Source organism: Lolium perenne, chromosome 4 (genome assembly GCF_019359855.2).
Source record: "Lolium perenne isolate Kyuss_39 chromosome 4, Kyuss_2.0, whole genome shotgun sequence".
NCBI classification, from domain to species: domain Eukaryota; kingdom Viridiplantae; phylum Streptophyta; class Magnoliopsida; order Poales; family Poaceae; genus Lolium; species Lolium perenne.
The window spans coordinates 83,323,431-83,338,632 of record NC_067247.2 but is presented as its reverse complement, the minus strand read 5'-3'; the positions used below and the strand labels follow the sequence as shown (position 1 = coordinate 83,338,632).

General features: G+C 45.6%; 1 protein-coding gene across 1 annotated transcript; it reads left to right on the top strand.

Annotated features, from left to right (window-relative positions):
- Nucleotides 1-3,925: 3,925 nt before the first annotated feature.
- LOC127293148 (probable histidine kinase 4) lies at nt 3,926-11,043 on the top strand. The gene is made up of 11 exons (XM_051322715.2): nt 3,926-4,947; nt 5,627-5,860; nt 5,970-6,136; nt 6,752-6,970; nt 7,054-7,240; nt 7,321-7,372; nt 7,507-7,736; nt 7,920-8,018; nt 8,175-8,881; nt 9,377-9,871; nt 10,144-11,043. The coding sequence occupies exons 1-11, from the start codon at nt 4,195-4,197 to the stop codon at nt 10,403-10,405; spliced, it is 3,405 nt and encodes a 1,134-aa protein (XP_051178675.1). The 5' UTR covers nt 3,926-4,194; the 3' UTR covers nt 10,406-11,043.
- Nucleotides 11,044-15,202: the final 4,159 nt, after the last annotated feature.

Here is a 15,202-nt window from a genome sequence, read left to right as displayed (position 1 = left end):
GTTTTAGGGGGTGCCGAACAATAAACCACTGAAATTATAGCAAAAAAAAAAGCATGTTCCACATCCTTCCTACAAATCTAGGTATCTGGCAAACCTCTTCTTCTTCGCTTCTTCAGGAGCACGGATTATCTTCACAAGTGTGGACCAATCAGGGTAGATGTCATTAGCTAGATATATAATAGGCATTATGCATGTTCATTGATCTGATAGTTAACCACTAGAGCATTGCCTTTTTCTAGCCTAGAGAATACCTGATGCGCTAGAGCGTGTTGATGTCACTGTGAGAGCCTGCCATGCCGAAAAGAGTGTCGAATCCATTGATCGTGTGTTTCAACAACCTTAAGAATTACATTGTATCCTTGTGCACGCCCACTATATATATGTCCCTGCCAAGCAAAGTGACAGTTTGTCCACTCCCAATATAATCTATGCTTCCAACAACTAGGCAAGGTCATCAGTTGTTGGCTCTCTCAGGTAAACCTCGCCAAACACCACAATCAGGTCTTTGTAGAACTTGTACGTCGACTCAAGAAGTGTGGTCTCGCTCATTCGCAAGTACTTATCAATATATCTGGCCATGGGAATCCCGGCCCGGCCTAAAATTCCTGGGCTTGGGCCAGCCCGAGCATGCATGTGGGCCGGGCCTGGGCCGAAGATTTAGGCCCAATGGTTGCGCTGGGCTGGACCTGGGCTTGAGAAATATGCCAAATAAGGAAGAGGCCCAGCCCGAGGCCTGAAGCCTGATGGGTATTTTTTGTGATGGGTTGGGCTTGGGCCTAAATTCTAGGCCCGACGGTCAGGCCGGGTCGGGCTTGGGCCTAGTTTTTTTTTGCGTCGGACTATACAAACTAATAAAGGTCTATATGATTTTTCTTATTACCTAGGGTCGCAGGTAACTACACAACAAAAGTTCACATTTTTAACTAAAAAAAGTAAAAGAAAATTGCGAATAAGACCCACTCCAGAAATTTCTGTAAATTTCCTTATCCACTCATACACTACAAGCCTATATTAAGATATTCGTTTGGAAGCATGCTTTGAAATATCTATCGGTATATGTAACATGTTGAAATAGATAAGAACTCTTAGATAAAAATACATATAAGATTTGATTAGGTAAATATAAAATTAAAAAATAATTAGGCGTGTGTGTTTTCGTTTGTTTTTATTTGCCATTTACTATATTTTAGTACTTTGTTTAGGGGGATTGTCTCATGAAGGAAAAGAAAGGCTAATTTAATTTATTACAAGTACGTGTTAAATTAAGCACAGCTCTAGATATACATTGCAATTTTACAATTAAGATCACAACAATTAATATTTGACGTCATTGTTGTGGGTAATACTGCTAATTAAGTATATAAAATATTTTTTTGTTAATAACAACATATAATAGAAAATTATAAATATGTATAGAATTTAGTATAACTATTCGGGGTGGAAGAATAATTGGAGGAAGAAAAGTTTTCTCAACACAGAGAGGAAGTCCCCTCGAAACTGGATTTGTTATTGTAAGGGTATTTTTGAGTATTTATCTAAAGAAAGGAACAAATGAGGATAGGAGAAAATTGTTTTTAATTTATTTTAATTTATTTTTCCAAGTGAGATATATTCCATACTATTCCTCCATTTTCATCCGAAAGGTCTTTCTTTTATTCTATTTCACTCCATCTAGATCTAAGAAAGAACCCAATGAAATTTCGCGATTTGTTTTAAATAATAAAAATTATTTTATAATTTCCGGGAATGTCACGCGATTTGAACCATTTTCGATTATGTGACTTGGTCGGACACGCGTCGACCGATCGGTTGTCGGCGAACCGATTGCAGGTGTATCGGGTCCCCAACCGGCGGAAAGGACCTACGACCTATTTTGTTAAGGCCGCCCCGAAGCCCGGCCCGCCCCAAACTATGCCCAGGTATACTTATCAACAAGATCAATGAAAGCTTTGCAACTACCAAAGGTGTCTATTTTGATTCGTTAGGGTCGCATCGCGGACATGAAATCGGTTGTCTGATCAACATTGTCCTTTTGGCCTAGAGGCAGCCACACGACCATCATTAGTTGGAAATCACCTTCTGTGTCATCGCCCAACAATGTGTCGATGATGTTGTTGTAGAAATATTTTATTGACGGAGTGAGATACATGTATGTCGGTGAGACAATGATCATATATATTGCCACTAGCCAATATCTATGCCGGTGCAAATGGGCGCAGGTCCAGTTTCGTACCTCAAATTCAGCCGCGAAGATTGCTGAACAGGTCCTGGACCGGCCCGAGGCGACGTGCGGCGAATAGTCCCTGCCTAGGCGGCGGCAAATGCCTGCAATGATGGACACCGACAATAGGATTGGCCGCCGGCGAGCAACCGCCAAACCAGGCGATGCCGACAATTGTGAGGGACACTCCCAATGCAAATTTTGACCGTCAAGTTGCTTGTGTGCCTTTAGCCGGCAACAAAGGCGGATTTGGGCCCCAGGCTACACGGGCCACGGCCTGGGGCGTGGAAAAAAATCCTAGGCTACATCTACGATTCGGCCCGGGGCGCAGCCCAGCCCAGCCGAGGCGAGCGAGCGACACACGCACGCACCCGAAGCAACTCCACGCACGCGACGGGCAACCAGGACTCCACACACGCGAGACGCGACGCGAGTAGGCGACGGGCGACGGGACGGCGCCGCCGCCTCCACCCTCCAGGCCGCCGCGGGCGCCGCCGCCTCCACCCTCCAGCCTCCGGCGCTCCGCGGATCCGCGTCCGCCGCCCACCGCCCGGCCGGACGCCTCGCGACGCCGGCTCGCCTTGACTAGGTTTCCCCATTTTCCCCTTTTGCTGATTTGCTCTGTCCTAAATTCGTTGTACTAAATTCGTTGTACTGTTAGAAACTAGAACTAAAACAGCATAGCTCGGTCAAAGAACATAAGGATGCCAACCGCAGAATGTCTAGGCTGCTTTCTTTTGCTCTGTCCCCTACTCCCTTTAGTTAAATTGGCCTGTGTTAGTTAAATTGGCTACAAATTTTTTGGTACATCTTATATTTCAAGGGCTGGCTTCTTCTACTACCGAAGATGAAGTCATGGGAGGCTCGACAAGCTGATCATCCATTTGGTACCATATTTTGTAGTTTTGTTTCATGTATGCTACATATTGCCTTTTATTATATCTGAAGTTGTGAGTTGAATTGTTGAAACACCATTAAATAGAGTGCTTAAATTAGCTATATTCTGTTATGCCTTAGAACTGGGGTAATTATAGACAAAAAAAATTTGCCCTTTGTTGTTCGCCCGTGGCGTGACAAATTCCTGGCTCCGCCGTTGGCCGGCAAGACGGGCGAGAAGAAGAGAGGGACGTTCTCGTGGACGTGGCTGCTATACGCGCGGAGGCATTTGAGCCTAAATTTGTGTTGAAAATGGGTCGATCCGTTTTCGTGGGCTTGTAGGATTGAAATTTTCCGTACCTTTAAGTTTCTTTGGTGCAATCACAAAACTAGGAGGAGAGGCTCGGAAAAATGGTCAGCCGTGCGATTGTGCGACGGCATGGCATCTCGTCTCGAAAGCGCCATGAACTTCACCCGTTATCCGATCGCGTAAATGCGTAATGCTCCGATAACGGAATAATTCGATCAGGTAAACCGGCGATACTCTTTTGTTCTACTACTGCTAAAAGAAGATGATGGACGAGCGATCGGAAAAAGTAAAAGCAGATCGGAAGGAGATATGTCCGAGGCGAGGCGCGAGAGCACTGTTGACAATTGACTACCACCTTGTCACCTCTCTCCGTCCGTCTCCGATTCTGGACCGCGCGCGGGGCCCACGCCCCAGATTTGCACCGGGCCGGGGCCCACCCTGCCCACACAAGAAATCGGCGAGAAAACAAAAACAAGAAATCGTCGAGACCGCGACGCGCACCCGCCGCTCAACAACTGCTGCTGCAGCGAGCGCACCGGCAGGCGGCAGCGCGTCCCCACCCCCCACTTGGGAAATCCGGCAGAATCGCCGTATCCCCGGCGACGGCGAGGAAGGAATCGCACCCACCCCGTTCCCGTTCCCGTTCCGTCGTGGCGATGAGCAAACGCTGACCGTTCCCTGTGCCTGTGGGGTGGCGGCGGGAGGGCGGAGCCGGTGGTGCCGTCCGTCGATCGATGGGGTGGGGTTCGGGATAAGAAAGCAACAGGGCAGCTGCAGCCTGCAGGCTATGCCTTTTGCGGCTTTGCCTGCCCAGTGGCTCCTCGTCCTCGTCGTTGCCTGCCCTCGTCGCCTCGTCCTGCAAGGATGGGGAGAGCGGGGAAAAGGAAGCCTGCTTATTTTAAATCGCGGCGTATCTCGTGAAATCCAGGAAATTCGATTTCACCACCCGACGAGCGACGACGCCTTCCCGTGGCTGCTGCTGCTGCTGCTGCTCTCGTCCCGTCTCCTACCCCTCGCTCGCCCAAAAGCGACACACACCCACAGACCAAAGCGGAGCAGCAGCCAGGACGACGGACCAAAAAGCCGAAGCTCGCTCAACCCTCCCTCTCTCCATCAACCGGAGCTGTCCTGTCCCCTCGCCCCCTCCTCTCTCGCTCTCCGGGCTGCTGCGCATGTGAATTGGGCGCGCGCGCGGGCAGGGATGGGGGCAGAGGACCCGGCCGCGGCCTTGCCTCCCGCGGCGCCTCCTACCGCGGCCGCGGAGGAGGAGGAGGCGGGGAAGTCGGGGAAGCGGACGGGGTGGCGGGTGAAGGCGGCGGTGGCGCTCTACGTGCTGGCGCTCTCCGCCTTCTGGCTCGGCCTGCACTGGGACTTCCGCCACAAGGCGCTCAGCAAGGCGGAGGAGGGGCTCGTCTGCATGTGCGAGGAGCGGGCCAGGATGCTGCAGGACCAGTTCGCCGTCTCCGTCAACCACGTGCACGCGCTTGCCATACTCGTCGCAACATTCAACTACGAGAAGCAGCCGCCGGCGCTAGACCAGGTACCTTCTTCAGAGAATTGGTGATGCTCTGCTCAGTCAGTTCAGCACGCATATGAGCTCCGATTCCCCCAGGCCCCCCAACCTCATCCTCCTCCTCCGCCTCCATATGTATGTACGGCAGCTTCTTCAGACTTCACAGAGTTATTGCTTCCCCAGTCAGTTCACCACTGCTGCCCAGCTGCTGCGTATTCCTGCCTTCGTGCTCCGATTCCCTGACGACTTAATTAGCTTGCTCTGCGCCTGGAGTTAATCGTCTGTCTTTCCAGTCCTTCCTGCCTCTCCATTGACAATCTACCAGTACCTGTTCTGACTCTGCTTCCTCCTTTCCGCATCAATTAATTCTTCTCAGACCTTTCCATGCCTGCCATGGAAGGACATGCTACTGCCCTTCTCCGGTTTTCAGGTTTGAATTGTGGGCTACGGCTGCTGCTTTAATTTCCTCCTTCCTATCATTGCTCTGCGCCTCTAGTTAATCACGACTCCTTCCTGCGATTACCATAATACGCTACCTTCACCATCTACCAGTACTTGCTTCTGACTCTGTTTCCTCCTTCCGCTTATGGAAGGACATGCTGCTACTACCCCTTGCCTCTCCTGTTTGTTCTCGGGTTTCAGTTGACTGATTGCCGTCGCGACTTGCTCTGTTTTTACTAATGCGGTCCCTGAACGGATGGCGCAGGACACCTTCGCGGACTACACGGCCAGGACCTCCTTCGAGCGCCCGCTGCTCAGCGGCGTGGCCTACGCGCAGCGGGTCAAGCACGCCGACAGGGACGCGTTCGAGCGGCAGCAGGGATGGATCATCAGGACCATGAAGCACGAGCCGTCGCCGGAGCAGGACGAGTACGCGCCGGTCATCTACTCGCAGGAGACCATCTCCTACATCGAGGGCCTCGACATGATGTCCGGCGAGGTCTGCAGCGTGTTTCGTTTCCTGGGGTTTCACTTTGCTCTCTCTCTGCTGTTGGGTTGACACTGAATTTACTGAAGTGGAGGTTTGGCGTTTGTGTCGGTGCATGCAGGAGGACCGGGAGAACATCTTGAGGTCCAGGGAGACCGGCAAGGCCGTCCTCACCAGACCGTTCAGGCTCATGTCGAACCACCTCGGTGTCGTCTTGACGTTTCCTGTCTACCTCGTGGATCTTCCTCCGGATGCCAAGGAGGAGGATCGCGTTGCTGCTACAGCAGGGTAAGGTTTTCCATTTTATGTGGTATCACCACACCTCCACTGGCTGTTCCAGCAACCATTCTCTGCTACCAGTAAAGAAACCACAATGGCTACGAGAGCGCACTAACATTACTGAGTCGAGAGTCGGTGCTCTCACTTGGCAATGAGCTCTTTACACTTGAATTAGAAATGGTCACAAAGAAAGCCTTCCCGCACTAACTTGTTGCCAAAACCACAATAGTGCCGTTACATTTTGTTTTGCATCGGAAAACGGCATGGTTACCATGCTCTTCGCAGTACCATTTCTAGTACAAGACTGATCGAAATGGCTTCTTCTATATCTTGCCTTTTTTTTCTGGCAGCCATTGTGCCGGCTTTTTACGAGCACTTATTCGTTCCTATTTATGGATGCACATAGTCAGTTGGAACTTGGAAGCACCTCTTTTGAGGTGTGACAAAATAATCTTACTGAAACTAGCAAAGATTCCTCTGAATAAGTAAACTCCGCAGTTCAGCGCAGCTCAGCAACGGCAACAACCACAAACTGATCCTAAATCTAAATGTTATGGTTCAGCACAGCTCAGCGACAACAGCAACCACAAACTGATCGTAAATCATCTAAATGTTATCTGACAGATACCTTGGAGGCGCTTTCGATGTGGAGTCACTAGTGGAAAACCTGTTGAGGCAGCTAGCTGGCAATCAGGAGTTGGTGGTAAACGTTTATGATGTCACAAACCATTCAGACCCGCTTGTCATGTATGGGTCTGAAGTTCCTCTTGGTGCCCCCTCACCCTCGCACATATGCGTGCTGGATTTCGGTGATCCGTTCAGAAAGCACCACATGATATGCAGGTACTTTTGATAATTCATTTTAGCATAATAGTTTTTGTATTATACTGTATTTCTTATCCCACACTGTCCATAAATATGTGCAGATACAGAAACAAGCCTTATGTTCCATGGAACGCTATTACTACTCCATCTGGTCTCTTTGTTATATTTATGCTTATTGGCTACATAATATATGCTGCATGGGCTCGCTATGATAGTGTTAAAGAAGATTTCCGGAAAATGGAAGCGCTGAAAAAACGTGCGGAAGCCGCTGATGTTGCTAAATCTCAGGTCCAATTTAGTTTTAAGTTACTTGTTGTTTGAATATGGCTAGTTTTATGATCTAACATACTCTTCTTTATCAATGGCAGTTCCTTGCAACTGTTTCTCATGAAATCAGGACACCCATGAACGGAGTGCTAGGTGATTCTTCTGTCAAGGACTATGTATTCCATTCGTGCAAAAAATATTTGCATTCTAGCCATTGATAAAGAAGAGTTATGCTTTTCATATGAGGGAAGTGGCATGAATTATGCTTTTCTTGTTTTTTTTTGTAGGGATGCTTGATATGCTATTAGACACAGAGCTAAAGACAACCCAGAGGGATTTTGCGCAAACTGCTCAAGTCTGTGGAAAGGCATTAATATCCCTAATTAACGAAGTGCTTGACAGGGCCAAAATTGAAGCTAACAAATTAGAGCTCGAGTCTGTACCTTTTCACCTTCGGTCCATCCTTGATGATGTTGTCTCACTATTTTCTTCGAAGTCAAGAGAGAAGAAGATTGAGGTTAGTTCAACTGTTACTGATTGGGAACAGATGACTAGCCATGTTGAAGTGTGATCATACTATACATTATTTCCTCTGATGCCCCTTTGTTTATTTTCTTTCATAAAATTCTCTGAATTTCAGGAATGCTCTTGCTTAATACATTGATTGGTCTCCTAATTTCAGTTTATTTTCAACTTGTAGCTTGCTGTATATGTCTCTGAAAGAGTTCCTGAAATCCTCTTGGGTGATCCTGGAAGGTTTCGACAGATAATTACAAACTTAGTGGGGAACTCAATTAAGGTAAGTGTGCACTGAAGCGCACCACTAAGATTCCCATATTGGCATATGCTCCGTTGATAGGAAAGCTTAGTTTTACCAATGACATACTTCATACACTTCCAATTCCAGCATAGCTTACGCTGTATTCTTGTTCTCTATGTGTTTACATTGTCACAGTTCACAGAACGGGGACACATTTTTGTGCAAGTTCACCTAGCGGACCACTCAAATCTTGCAACCGAAGCAAAGGTTGAACCAGTTGTGAATGGTACCAATGGACATAATGATGAGACAACTGCTATATCCTCAAGTGTATCTCACAACACGCTAAGTGGTTTTGAGGCTGCTGACAGCAGAAATAGCTGGGAAAACTTCAAGTTTTTGCTTTCTCATGAGACAAATCAGATGCCATATGGAACTGATTCTGACAACGTGACTCTTGTAGTAAGTGTGGAAGATACAGGGATAGGTATACCGCTTCATGCCCAGTGCCGGGTCTTCGCACCTTTCATGCAAGCTGATAGTTCAACATCTAGAAACTATGGCGGGACTGGCATTGGATTAAGTATTAGCCAATGTCTTGTTGAACTAATGCGTGGTCAGATAAACTTTGTCAGTCGACCCCAGGTTGGGAGCACATTCACATTCACCGCTGTTCTCAAACGGTGTGAGAAAAATGCTGTTAGTGTCAGTAAGTCTGCTTTGTTGCACCCTCTGCCATCCAGTTTTAAAGGTCTATCTTCACTGTTGGTTGATAAAAGACCAGTAAGAGCAACAGTAACTAAGTATCATTTGCAAAGGTTGGGAATTGCCTGTAAATCTGTAGCTACCGTTGAACTAGCACTTGGTGTGTTGTCGGGGAGATATGGCACTTTGCTAAACAGGTACTTAACTGTTGCAGCTTACTTCATCACTGCTCCCTAGATTACAATATGAAGTGATAAATTACCATCTTCGGAGAAAAGAAAAATGAAGCATGCTTGCATACTTATAAATATTTAACTTCGTAAATAGAAATTCTTCCTAAATAATTTGGATGCAAAATGGTTATGCAATAATGGTTCTAGGCAATAATATTGACCTCCTCACAACAGTGCTGCTTGGTCAATCGTATTTCTGATTATTTGATAGAATGCATTGTTGGAATTACTTTCATGTTGTATTATCACAAATACTCTTGAGTTCTTTTATTTTTGCATTATTGGAATGATATTTTTTGTAGCCAGTCTTTACTTTCAGCAAAAAATGTGAGTTGATGTTTTGTAAGATTCTGGACTTCTCGAGCAACTACCAGTTTGATTGTTAACTATGATATTTGACATGTTTTTATGTCCAGTTTTCTCCAACATAACTTGGTTTGGTTTTAATTTGTTGTGCAGCATGCATAGGAAACAGCCCTCCTTGTTATTAATTGAGAGTGACTCATGGGGCTTAAAGATGGACATCCCCTTACATACTAGATTTCTGGAAATGAAACAGAATGGATGTGAATCTGTATTCCCGCAAGTTATCCTCCTTGCCTCGGAAGAATCAGACAAAATGAAAGCAAAATATGCAGTTGATTATGTCATCACAAAGCCTTTGAAAGCAAGCTCACTTGCAGCTTGTATATTCCAAGCACTTGGTATCAATATCACTCAGGCAAACAAAGAAAAACATCATGGCTCAGATTCTCTTTACGGGTTGCTTCTTGAAAAGAACATATTGGTGGTTGATGACAACAAGGTAAACCTTAGAGTGGCTGCTGGTACACTCAAGAAATATGGGGCAAAGGTGAAATGCGTGGAGAGTGGCAAGGATGCTCTTGAGCTTCTGCAAGTCCCGCATGAGTTTGATCTTTGTCTAATGGATATTCAGATGCCAGAGATGGATGGGTAAGCTTACATGAGCAGCTTTTTAGTTTGCATGTTACGCAACACATTATATATGTCAGTGCCACTTGTAGAAACTCTTTCACACAACTTTTTTTAGGGATTGTGTGCTCGTTCCTGATAAATAGCCACAATTGTGTACAGCACCAATGGCCTCATGGGTGATTAACTTGAGTCAATATCTACAGTGAATTGTTGCACACATATATGCACTCATTAATACCAACAAGTAGTTATGTAATTTAAAAGTAATGTATCTGTGTTTTATATGCTAGGTTTGAGGCAACCCGGCACATACGGGCAATTGAAGCAAAGGCACACAAGCAGGCAGACGATGCCGATAGTTCAGAAGCAGACAGTATGGCAAGGAAGGCCAAATGGCATCTGCCGGTCTTAGCAATGACCGCCGATGTTATCCAGGCCACTCACGAGGAATGCACTAAGCATGGAATGGATGGCTACGTCTCGAAACCCTTTGAGGAGAAGCAGCTCTTCCAGGCCATGAAGAAATTCTTGGGACCTAGCACATCTAGCTGACAACAATCCACACTTCCCACATGCGCACGGCTGAAGCTGTGTGCTAATCTGCTAGGCAACCCGGTGTACATTGATTGGCTGGAGCTCTAACCGAACGGGGGCAGCTATGTTTTGTGCAATCCGCTAGCCAAGGATGCATTCTGATTCCGGTGCTGCCCGTTGGCCGCATAGCTTCCCCAAGGTCTGCGCGACGATCAAGTTCGTGGCGGGGCGTCGAGCTCGAGCGATCGAGGTGTACATGTATTCTATCCGCAGGCCCTGTTTTATCTCGTAATCTAGGAGAAACATATGTCAGAGAGTGAGCGCTGCATGGGCCTTCGGTGCTGTCGGAGCAGCGTGTTTAACGCATGCGTTCTTGAGCATAGCTTTGTTGTACAGCTTCGATGGTTTTTCTGCTCCAGCCCTCTGTTGAGCCCGTGCGGGGACATGCCTGCTAGTAGGTGTAGTGAGGCTGGGAAAAGATGAGATTGATTTTTTTTTGGCTATTTTACGCCATACTGGATACCATCTAGTATGTGTCGATTATGCTGATGTAAAACTGTAAATGTCTCGGTTGCATTTCCACCTGGATATGTATTGGTAAGGAATTGTGAATCGAGTATGGAAAAAGTATCTCAGAATGGAACTGTTGAATCGAACTCTCAATGTTTATAGTACCTCCGTTCATCTCTATCTCCAAAGTTACCATTTGTAATATGAGCCTGATTGTCCTTCAGCACCGAATACAGTGAGGCTGGGGCTTCCCCGTTTTGAAAAAAAAAAAAAAAAAAAATCGAATACAGTGCTATCTAGGTGGTTGGGTGATGAAACTTCCTCCCACCAAACAAATATGGATTGAGAGAGTATAGGGAAGGAAGCAGAATCTGCTCTAGGGACAAGGGACACGTTTTTATTGGGGAAACGATGGAACTGAACAACCGATCTGTCGGTGGATGCTCTGCGGCATTCTCCTCATGCATCTTCCTCCGCAATCATTTCCCGGAGGAGACTTATATAGAATCAGCTCATTAGCTCATTAGGTGAGATCATAGGATCGGTTCTTAAAAATCATACTTACAAAATGCGAAAAAAACTGGAAAAAGTTTACAACACACCTATAGTCTGTATTTACAACTCCAAAAAAATTTAGATCAAAACTCTATCTACATTTAGAGAAACAAAAAAGACAAATTCTGCTGTGAATAGTGTCAATCTTGGGTGAATAGTATATCACACTATTCACTCCCAAACTTATCTTTTTTGGATCTCTAAATGTAAGTCAAATTTGAAGTAGCAAATTTTTGGTGTTGCATATATAACGGGGATGTGTGTTGTCACCTTTTTTAAAAGAATATTTGAACATAACTCTTGTATTTAAAAAAAACGATCTCATAGATCCTATCTAAAGCCAGATCCTACCTAAGTTGTCCCCTTCATTTCCCATACGCCGCACGATTCATCAGTCTTCGAGTTGCACTGTAGATCCTTCTTTGTTGTCTTCATATCTAAGCAGGGGATTTAAGAGTGGGATGAGTACGAGCGTACTCAACAAGTTAATTATAGGAAAGAGGTGTTTAATGCACTAGCTACGGCATTAGACCAGAAAGTCTAATACCAATGCAGGTTTTCATAATCCTTTCTTCAAAAGGTTGCTTTTATTCAGAAGAACTGTGTCCGTCAGCCTTCACCAGTTTACTAGAACTTCATGGAGCTCCTTTCCGGCAGCGTTCGCAGTTCCATATCCCGGAACAGGGAGTGACAGGTCACGATTCATTACACTCTGCAGAGGTGTGTTGCTTTACCCATAAGAGATCTTAACCTTGGTGCCAACCGAGCCGCGAGCTCGTCCACACTTCCTATGGTGTGAGGCCCGGTATAAGGTCTAGCCAATCATGTTCCTCCGCTACCTCGAACACCCACCCGTTGTTGCAATCTCCGACCCTGGGTCCACGCCGGTCCCATTATTCCCATATTAGGGTGGACCCCGACCATGACGACAATGCAGGGCTCTACCATACATTCCTACGCCGGCAGTTGCAACCCATCATAGACCTCATTACCGTGGGGACTTCTACGGGTTCCCCCTGCATCTTGTCCCTCGAGATCAAGTGCACCCAGTAATGAGCATCCGTTGATGAACGAGAGGTGGAAACACTTTTGACTACTCCGTCCCACTCCGGATCTTATGGTTAACACGGGTATTACGGCACAAGAATCACTGGACGACATTTGTTGTTTAATCCTAGATGGATATAACCCTTGCAATGGAACCTCCACCATATCAACACAATCCATGGTTCCATTGCCCACCACATAGTCATATTCATAGTCATGAAAATAGTGGTTTTGGTTTTTATGCAATAGTGATAAACATAGTACTTTGCAAGTAATTTGGTAAAAATACTCAAATGGCATGAGCAAGTGATGAACTTGCCTTTCTTGACTGCAAGATTATGCAGGCAAGGTCTTCGATACGCAATAACTCCAAATTCTGAAATAGCATCATCGTCCGGTAAGGACGATGTTTAAAAGATTGGCAAGGATGCAATAATGCATAAATATGAGATGCAATCGCTCTAAGCGTGACCTAATCCCGATGATTTAGGATCAGTGAGTTGTAAAGATTAGTTCAGGGTGTGTTGCACTTTTAGAGTGATTCACAATCAAGGTTCTTATTAAGGATTGGTTGATTGGTATCATAAACGGGTGCTGTAATATATCATAATAATAACACTAATAGCACACAACAATAACATTTGGTATAATCCTAACATGTAATGAATAGTGGTTGGTTTTAGCACTATATGGCATGGTTAATGATTAATTATCATATACTTCAAAAGAATAACTTTTGAAGAACATGTTCTTTAATAAAGAACAAGTATGATAATTAGTTTGGTGGGGTTCTATGGTCGACTATGGTTTCATCTAGTTTCTAGAGTAAGTATTAAATGGATCACAACCCAGTTGGATTCATCAACACCAAGGGCTTGTAAGGTTGAGTTAAGCCTAGGCATCCTAAGCAATTATTCATACAATGTTGCTATCAAGATTGGTTCATCTTGTTGGTGATAGCTAGCTAGGGTTTATAGGTCCTATAAGGAAGGGTTGCTGGCTACTCTTTGTTTTCCTCAAAGGAATAACTTTTGAAGAACATAATTCTTAAGTAATAAGAAGTATTGCAATTAGGGTTGAGGTTTGATACGTCCAATTTGCATCACTATTTTATATCATAATTTGCTGTTATTCATTGATATATTTCATATTGGGACACAATACTTATGTTATTTCATCTATTTTGCATGTTTCATCATTATTGGAGGATCAAGCACCGGAGCCAGGATTCTGCTGGAAAAAGCACCGTCAGAACGCAATATTTCGGAAGATCAACTGTGGAAGGAAATTATACCAAAAATCCTATTTTTCAAGATGACGAAGGAAGCCAGAAGGAGGAGCCAGCTGGACCCAGGTGAGCCCACACCATAGGCGGCGCGGCCCATGGCCTGGCCGCGCCACCATGTGGTGTGGGGGCCCCACAGCCCCTTTCGCCTCCTTTTCTTCGCGAAATCCTTCGTCCCGAAAACCTAAGCCACAGAGGGTACCTCGCGAAGAGTTACAGCCGCCTCTGCGGGGCGGAGAACACCAGAGAGAAAAGAGCTCTCCGGCGGGCAGGAATCCGCCGGGGAAATTCCCTCCCGGAGGGGGAAATCGACGCCATCGTCACCGTCATCGAGCTGGACATCATCTCCACCACCATCATCATCATCTCCACCATCATCACCGCCGTCTCCACCGCTGGACACCGTCACCGCCGTAGCAATTTGGGTTTGATCTTGATTGTTTGATAGGGGAAACTCTCCCGGTATCGATCTCTATTTGTTGTTGATGCTATTGAGTGAAACCATTGAACCAAGTTTATGTTCAGATTGTTATTCATCATCATATCACCTCTGATCATGTTCCATATGATGTCTCGTGAGTAGTTCGTTTAGTTCTTGAGGACATGGGTGAAGTCTAAATGTTAGTAGTGAACTATGGTTGAGTAATATTCAATGGTATGATATTTAAGTTGTGGTGTTATTCTTCTAGTGGTGTCATGTGAACGTCGACTACATGACACTTCACCATTTATGGGCCTAGGGGAATGCATCTTGTACTCGTTTGCCAATTGCGGGGTTGCCGGAGTGACAGAAACCTAAACCCCCGTTGGTATATCGATGCAGGAGGGATAGCAGGATCTCAGAGTTTAAGGTTGTGGTTAGATTTATTCTTAATTACTTTCTTGTAGTTGCGGATGCTTGCAAGGGGTATAATCACAAGTATGTATTAGTCCTAGGAAGGGCGGTACATTAGCATAGGTTCACCCACACAACACTTATCATAACAATGAAGATTATTTAGCCGTATGTAGCGAAAGCACTAGACTAAAATCCCGTGTGTCCTCGAGAACGTTTGGTCATTATAAGTAAACAAACCGGCTTGTCCTTTGTGCTAAAAAGGATTGGGCCACTCGCTGCAATTGTTACTCTCGCACTTTACTTACTCGTACTTTATTCAACTGTTACATCAAAACCCCACGAATACTTGTCTGTGAGCATTTACAAGTGAATCCTTCATCGAAACTGCTTGTCAACACCTTCTGCTCCTCGTTGGGATCGACATTCTTACTTATCGAAAATACTACGATACACCCCCTATACTTGTGGGTCATCAAGACTATTTTTAAGCGCCGTTGTCGGGGAGTGAAGCGCTATTGGTAAGTGGAATTGGTAAGGAAAACCTTTACTGTTTGTGCTGATTTTATTTCTGCCTGCTGCT